This window comes from Arachis duranensis, chromosome 4, assembly GCF_000817695.3.
Source record: "Arachis duranensis cultivar V14167 chromosome 4, aradu.V14167.gnm2.J7QH, whole genome shotgun sequence".
NCBI classification, from domain to species: Eukaryota; Viridiplantae; Streptophyta; class Magnoliopsida; order Fabales; family Fabaceae; genus Arachis; species Arachis duranensis.
The window spans coordinates 31,647,477-31,656,235 of NC_029775.3; the positions used below are offsets into that span (position 1 = coordinate 31,647,477).

At 35.3% G+C, this 8,759-nt stretch overlaps 1 protein-coding gene across 1 annotated transcript; it reads right to left on the reverse strand.

The window, feature by feature from the left end:
- Window positions 1-1,507: 1,507 nt before the first annotated feature.
- LOC107483994 (chaperone protein dnaJ GFA2, mitochondrial) lies at window positions 1,508-8,542 on the reverse strand. The gene is made up of 18 exons (XM_016104602.3): window positions 8,153-8,542; window positions 7,937-8,024; window positions 7,668-7,760; window positions 7,369-7,451; window positions 6,914-6,997; window positions 6,759-6,797; window positions 5,565-5,657; window positions 4,759-4,809; window positions 4,594-4,681; window positions 4,426-4,490; window positions 4,250-4,324; window positions 3,867-3,939; window positions 3,340-3,431; window positions 3,181-3,252; window positions 2,440-2,496; window positions 2,309-2,357; window positions 2,106-2,172; window positions 1,508-2,006 (listed from the first exon to the last, which is right to left on the reverse strand). Exons 1-18 carry the CDS (start codon window positions 8,222-8,224, stop codon window positions 1,910-1,912), a joined length of 1,338 nt encoding a protein of 445 aa, XP_015960088.1. The 5' UTR covers window positions 8,225-8,542; the 3' UTR covers window positions 1,508-1,909.
- Between the last annotated feature and the right edge of the window lie 217 nt (window positions 8,543-8,759).

An 8,759-nucleotide genomic window follows, 5' to 3' on the forward strand; every position in this document is an offset into this window, starting at 1 on the left:
CTTGGGTTCTTCGTATGATGTATTTTCCTCAACTTTTACTCAACGCGAAAATCCATGACGAGCACTCTACGTTGTGTTATCAAACTCTCTCCCAGGATAATTTTACAATTAATGCAAAATTTTCGGTAGACTCTCCTCTACAAGAAGAAGTTGATTTGAGAGCTTGTCATGCCACTTTTATAGGTTATAAGATGTTCGTCTCTCTTTTTAAAACATGTATTTGCGATGAGAAGGTCAAAGGTTGAGGAAAAGTCCAAAATAGTTTTACCCTCGACATTGATCACCCCGAAACCATGACCTCCGTGAATACTTCCATACCCAGTCGCTTCTCTTCCAACATGGCCATTTAAATCTCCACCTAAGAAAATCTTATCTCCCAAAGGTATGTCTTAGGCCAAACTCTCTAGATCCTCCCAAAACCTTATCTTATGTTGTTCGTCCGAACCCACTTGCGACGCGTAGGCGCTAATCACATGAAAAGCACCTCCCTCCACCACAAATTTGATAGAGATGATCCGATATCCCACCCTCTTGACATCCACTACGTCCTTCTTCCACTACTTATCCACAATAATACCAACCTCATTCCTATTCTTCACCTTTCCTGTATACCAAAGTGTGAAACCAGAAGTATCCTACTCCCTAGCCTTCGCACCAACCCATTTTATTTTTTGTAGGCACATAATGTTAATCTTTCTCCTTGTCATGGTGTCCACCACCTCCATGGACTTTCCTGTTAAAGTGCCTATGTTCAATGTCCCAAATCTCAACCTTCTGTCGCTCCGACCTTTACCTTTTACTTTATGAACTAACTTATTTACCCTCGTCTGTTCACGAAAACGCGGGAATCCTTGCTCATTTAACACTACATCCGGGCACCGATGCAGTGGTTCTTGCTCATTTGACACCATACTTGAGCCATATAGCATATTGCTTCCGGGCAACGACCTAGCTTTAGCACAATAATGTCTTTGGTTCATGTCATGGGAATTCGACTATATTTTTATATTGGTTGTCGAAAACCTAACACAACCCTCCTCCTTTATCCGGGTTTGGGACCGGTTATGTACCGCAAGTATAATATAGGCAGAATTTAAGTAGCAAAGAGCACCAAACAAACAAAATGAGATGCACCTCCACAGAGCTTACATCATGCAGACTCGTTGAACCCTAGCAAAGTGTATTATATACTAAGCTTTAACAACACTCACAAATGTCGTTAAATGTTTCACGAGTTGCCATACACATTTATCACTTATCTGATAAAGCTTAGTCACACTTCATAGTTCATATATCTATCCAGTATCCACCTTTTTCTTCTTTGGGTCACTAGAGTAGGGACTAGGCATTAACCCTCAACCGGCCACCCTTTTTTACATGGCTCATCATGCACCACCCTTAACAATGTGTATAATAACATGGTCGCTTAAGCTGACCTGAATAAACCGTTTAATAGTGTTCTTTGAAGATTCTTAGTATAAAACTCATCCCTTAAAAGGTTTAAAAATTTAAAAACAATAAGAAATTTCATCATTTCTCATAAACATGTGTATTGCGAATATTTTCTAAAATTTCGGGGTGATGCTACAAGCATCGTACAAACCATCTAGTTCTAGTTTTACCTATCTGCCCAAATAATACATCTCTTAATTGTAACTTGCACCCATTCTAATTATGTTAATGGAAAAATATGTACATTATGGAACTAGAATATATGGGTGTACAGTAGAATTACCTTAAGTTAATTTGAAAGTTTAATTTCGTATGAAAGTTTTGGAGAAAATTATTACATACATTCGAAGTGGCTAAAAAGGTGGTTCCTACAAAACTTCAGCACAGCAGGCGGATTTGCCGGCCAGTTGAGCATGATTTGATGATAAAATATGTAGTAGAAATTCTGCATAAGTTTTCAGCCAGAAGCTGATGCAGTTCTGCGTTTATCGGATTCCTCTTGCTCTTCCTTAGCAAACTCTTCAATCAATTCCCGCTGTCTCGGTGTTAGGTTTCTGCAGAAGGATTCCAGGCAGAGGAAAATTGTATTGTAGGAATCAATCATGAAACCATGCACAATATATTATTGAAATAACAATATATATAACACTCACGTTGGAATGCTGACATTAAAATGAACATATTGATTGCCAAATGTGTAAGAATTCTTTGTCTTGATCCCTGTTTCAAAAAAAGAAGATAAGAATCACAAAAGAGATTAGCAATAGGTTTTTGCCATTCCTGGCATGTATTTTTGCACAGTGCTTTTCCAAAATAAAAGATATGACTTTCCTTGCATGGTTGGTAGTTGCTTTACCTTTATTTTTCAAAACCACTTTTTGACCAGGTTGGGTGCCAGGCCGAACCTGTCAAATAGGAACTCCACATTTAAACTTTGCTAGTTACTAAAATAACATGAGAAATAGCGTTGGAACAGCAATAACTAACCTTAAGAACAACATCTCCAGTAAGGGTTGGAACCTGAATGCTTCCCCCTAAAATTGCCTGAAAATAAATACAAATTTCCAGCATTTAGCTTAATTTTAAACTTAACACTCCAAAATGCAGCACAAACAACAGACAACATATATTTGCGATTGACTAAATGTATGATAAAACACTTCTAGCACCAACCAAAACACTAATTGCCAAATCACACTCGGCATCTAGTCATCAACATCAAATATTTCAAACTAGTTCTTTTTTATTGTAAAAAGCAAAAATTCATGTCAACAAAACTTATACAATGTTAGTAGTTCCTAACAAGGGTGTTAATCAGATAAAGAACTGTTAAAAAAAATATGCATCTCGATTACAAATATGTCAACTCTATAAAACCACATTTTCTGAAGATAGCATATGGCTTCCAGAGTATAATAAATCGAATTAACATCTCTTTTCATCAATGCTGACCAAGTTGCTCATGCAAAATATTTTTATAAAATAAGAATATTATTTAGAGAAGTTAGCTTGCCTACAAATTTTTCATAAAAGAATATTATTTAGAGAGACGACCAATGCAAGACAGAAGGATGAGAGATCCTTCTAATAAGTTGCTTGCCAAGAATTGTAAATTAATTACAAATTGATTCCCCCTATTAAGCATATGCATTTTTGGACAGAACGCAGGGACACTACAACTGAAAACCACATAGCTCATTCCTAAAAATTTTCTGCCAAGGAATTTACCTGTGTGATACTTAAAACAGCATCAACATGAATGTCAGATCCTTCTCTACGGAAAACAGGGTCTTCCCGAACCTAGGAAAGGGAGAAAGGAAACAAATAAAAATGATACGCCGAAAGTACAAATAAAAGGAGGATATGATCTCCAAGCTATTTAAGTACCTTAATAGTAACATAAAGATCTCCAGGTTGACCTCCATCAGGATCTGCTCCACCGCTTCCACAAACCCTAATGGTCTCATTGGTGTCAATCCCTGCAAAAGTATCAAATAAACAATTAGACAACCTTTTTCCTAGCGGAACAACTGAACCTAAGAACCAACATAAGGGATGTGCAATAATAAAAGAAAGTACATATAGCTGTCTTCTGTCAACGCATAATCAAATTCAACTACTAGTACTAAAGCTTTGTTACACAGCATCCCAAAAGAGTGGGTTAGCTTAAACCTAATGGAATCACTTGTTCAAATCATTTTGTATAGATCATAGTTCCATGGAACGCAATACATTTTGGTACGGGAATGGATACATCGCATGCCACATGCAAAATTGTTATGTGGTAAGTATAGCCATGACATTCCGGTACGCAGATGAATTGTGAACTAATATGCGAGAACTGGTATGCAGTATGTCATCTAATCGATGAATTCATGTAACTATGATATGGATATCCCATTTTTAAAAGTTACCGGGCATAATATCCAACTTGACAGTCTTTGTTCCTCTGATAACCTTCGCACCCCTGCAAGACTTGCAAAACTCCTGATACAAACAATAAAGACAAAATTATTAACATTTCCCCACCAAAGCCATTGGTACTGAAGTTGAGCACAAGAATTAACTGCATATATGATAAATACAGTGCCATGATCATATGACAAAATGAGGGGGACAGGAGAATAATAACTCCAGACATGGAATGTGTCCAAGGAAGAACAATATGCCAGCAATTAACCCAAAATTGCAGCTTATTCCATAATATCTTAATTCTGAGGCTCTGACCTGTTATATAATATACAAAACTACAAAAGTTTTAAGCTTTAATTAATAAATAAGACAAGATGAACCGTACCGATACAATTTTTCCAGTTCCCTTACACGAACCACAAGTACTCTCCATCCTAAATATGCCAGCTTGTACATATGTCTGCACATGCCTCAAAATTATAAATTATTAATCTGATGACACTTTTCAAACTTGTAGCATGATCTCACTATCTAGGAGAGAGAGAGAGAGAGAATACTGACCATCCCTGACCCCTTACATCTTTTACAGGTTTCAGGTCTTGTACCAGGAGGAACACCAGTCCCACCTGCAGCAGGTTCAGCAAGAGAAAGATCCTTGACATACAGACCAAACTGAATATAGCAGTGAGATTCAAAGCTTTAAAAATATTAGATGACTAATTAGCATACCACAGGTATTACACACAACATCTGCTGGAAGTGTCATGGTTTTGGTGCACCCTTGGACAGCTTCCATAAAGGATATTTCAATCAAAGTCTGTAAAAGAGATAATTGAGATTCCCTTCAAAGAAAGTCATTAGCAATATAAAGATGACTATATATGAAGAAAAAACCTTGATATCCTCGCCACCAAGATTCTGATGGAAGAAGCTCTTGACAAAATCCTGATCACCATTGAGGAGAATGAGAAAACCATATTAGATTTCAAATATGGGATTCAAAAAGACAGAAATCAATTAGACAACATGATTGGTTAAATGCAGAGAGGATAGACATTACAATAATAAATAAACAAATAATACATACTGAGACCAAAATATGCTGCCTTACAATTAAGAAAGAAAAACAGATGCATACTCGTAAAACTAATTACATTGAAATATATTACACCAAATTGCAGCATATAGATCGGGGTGGTAAATAGATACACCATTTCCCGAACTAGTGAGCGAGGAAGTTGCATGATTAGTTAAGGTGTTCTGTTCATAAATCATAAAATACAACAGAAGTGATATATAGAAATGAAAATTCATTATTAGTACTAGCTTCTTGACAAGCACAAACTGTTGTCCCCATGAAGTTGCATTTCCATTTTTTAGATATGTTTTATAATTATGTAGGATAATAGTTTTTTTTTTTTTAAACAGTGGTAAGTACTTTTTTTTTAATAAACCTGTGATTATGAAAGTATGTCTGGAACAGGAAGTTCCTTAAAATTTAATGACAAAAGGTGGTCATTAGCACCTATTATCTTATATATGGTATAGAATAAATGATATGATAATTATGAAGCACAATTCCTAGAGGATTTCTAACTTAATGAGGAATGACTATTTCATAAAGAAATAATTATGCACAGATAGAAATGATTTAGAGAGACAGAGACAGAGCTAAATGGAGGAAATTAGTAAGTCATTACATGATCACGGAATATCTGCTCAAATGGATTAAAGCCACTCTGGCCTCCTCCAAAACCAGTAGACTGTTGGTTCACATAGGCATCATGGCCAACCTACATATTCGTATTAAAATACATCAATTTGTTTGTTGGTGGGCAATAAAATAAGAAAACAACAGGACAGCAAAACAGGAAAAGGAAAAACCCGATGCTTAGGAGAAAGCAATAAATTACTCATAATAAATTGACATACCAATGCACAATTAAACCTAGAAGCATGTGCATGGGCACAAGTCCTACATAAAACTGAGGCTCATAGAATCCTACACTCTTGAAAAAAAAGTCTATGCGACTTAAAATTTTAGCAATGTACTATATCAATTCTCAATTATTATAAATTTTTTTTTTCATTTTCTGAAAAGAAATGGTGGTGTGTCAACACTAAACAGATAAAGGATGGCCACGAGGAAAAAAGGTCACAAAAAAGAAAATAAAAACTGCACAGTGAAAATTTAAACCTTCAAAATTATATGCTACATAGAATTAATGCATAGGACAATAAATAAGAAAAACAAAAAATTATATATTTTCCATTTCATTGTATAAAAACTTATTTCAAACACATCTTGGCAATATCATCTTCAACAAGTGAAGGAATAAGCTCAAGTCACAAGAATATTATTATTATCTCCCTATGCAATGACAAGAGTTCCCAGCCAAAAAAAAAAAAAAAAAAAAATCTTACTTGCATTAGTTTCTTCTGACTAAGTTCAGAGGTTTTGGCTCATGTCTAAAAGCAACGATTTAATTCTGTGGCAGTCCACAGTTTTTGCAATGCTCCAGTGCAAATGGTAGGACTTCCAGAATTTTTTATGATTCCTTTTTGACTGTTGATTTCATTAGGATAGGATTATATTTTTGCCTTCTCTATGGTGCTCAGCACATGGTCTATTTAATGGGGTCTTTTAGCTGATACTCAAAGGTGTCTAGAATTCATAGTTATATACGATAGCTCGACTTCATGTCTTACATAAACCCTACGTATCTATTGTCAAGATGGTTTATCCTCTTATGTAATTTCTCTTCAATTCTAATATAATTTCTTAGATCATTTAAAAGATAAATACTTGAAATCCTAAAACCTCTTCCACCCCCCAAATTCTCTCACCCAATAAAGGAGAAAGTATCAAGTATGTAGTTGGAAAGTTGTGAGACCTGATCATACTGTTGACGCTTTTCTTCGTCCCTCAACACCTACAACACACAAAGAAAGGCAACAAACCCGCAATCAGTTAATTTGGGGTATTCATATTCATAATAGAACTCTGGTTTGGATTCATAAGAACTACAACAAAGAGCACGCTCTACACCTCATATGCAATAGTAACTTCTTGAAACTTCTTTTCAGCCTCAGGATCACTTTTGTTTGTATCTGGATGGAGCTTCTTTGCTAGCTGCAGTATATGATAAAAATCAAGACATTAGAAAAAGAAGAGGAAAAAAAATAGCATACAAGATAATTCATTTGCAGTCCTATTATGTCAACAAAGAAAAAAAGAGAGAAGTGTGTTGTGAGAGAGGGAGGAGAGGGCACGGAAAGCAAAATTTTTTCCCAAAACTTCGTAATCTTCTCTACCAATTGAATAATTAAAATAACAACTCCCTGTTAGAAAATGCAGATAACTTATAAGCAAAATTTGACAGAAACTGAATATAGATTATAGAAGAAATTCTTGCCCATCCAACAGCTAGGCAATGGCCAAATATTTTCAGCATTCAGCTCAAGAAAAGGGTGGAATGGAACAAACAATTATGAGAAACCTACCCCATAGTAAGCCTTCTTTATATCAGAAGAACTTGCATTCCTACTCACACCAAGAACATCATAATAGTCTCTAGACAATGAAGCTGTAAGGAGTTCAATGTAAAAATAAGTCAGACTCACACAGAAGCAATGCAATGAAAGTAGCATGCAAGCATGAATTTCAAGCTCCTAGTGAGCCTGATCAAAAGAAAATAGTAGACAAACTACAAGTGATAAAGAACAAGAAAGAAATTCATCAAAATGCTACAATATAAAAGGAAATCATGCACGTGACACAGCAATTAATTGATAATTTATACCAGAGCCATGAATTGTTCTAGACGACCCCAAATAGTAGGTATTTGCCGCTCCTCCCAGTAGCAACCAGTTCTTCAAATTTAAACCGTCTCCAACTGCAAATGAGTAATGGAGAGGATGTGAACAAAACAAAAAGTGAAAGTAAATCCATGAATCTTTTGGCCAACATAGATACACCTAAATTACTTAATTCAACATTTCATGGAGAACAAGAAATGGAAATGCAGTCAACTCTAGTAGCTGCCAAAACGTGTTATTTATGTAGTATTACCTGGACCACAACTTCCAAAAGTTTTGGCTGGATTGCAAAGCCCTGAATTCAGTACCCTATAGCCCCTTTGAAACACTGCTTGATATACCTAAAAATAAGGCAAAAAATTCCATAAATAAATCATAGTTCTCGGAAAATAAGAAAATTGAAAGCGTCAATTTATTTAAAAAAATAAATTTGAGGAATTTATTTTTAGCGGAAACAAAGAATGCCTACGGAATCCTTGGAATCACAGAGTGATCGACGAGCAGCCCAGTGAAGAAGCCTGACGCCATTGGAGCGAACCATTTGAGGAAGCTATCTGCTCTGACAATGACAAATATTGAGGCTTTTGAAGAGAATCGAGGATTTTATTTTTGTTTTTCCTTTTAATGGATTTGTGATAGAAATTGAATGGAGCTACAACCCCTGAGAAAACCCTAGTTCGAAGAAGGTTCTAGTTGGAGCGCGAATGAGGTCACAATTTCAAGGAAGAGCAACTGCAAATGCAACAGAACAACTGGTTTAAAAGTTGCTGTGTGTTTTCTTTTGTGAGAGTGAAAAGAATTTGGTTGTCTGGATCCTGTGAGCTACATTTGTGAACGTGTGATGGCCCAACATTACGCTACGTAGTTCCTACACTAACCCTTTGATTGGATAGATAATGAGAAATAGAGGAAAGAAAATGAAGGAAAAAAAAAGAAAAAATGGATGATTTTATGTATTGTTTGGATAAAAAAAAAATTAACGAAAAAAATAAAAAAAATTAATTAAATAAAAAAATGAGAAAAAAAAATTATATTAATATTTTTATGGTTTTTTTTTAGTTAATAAAAATGAATTA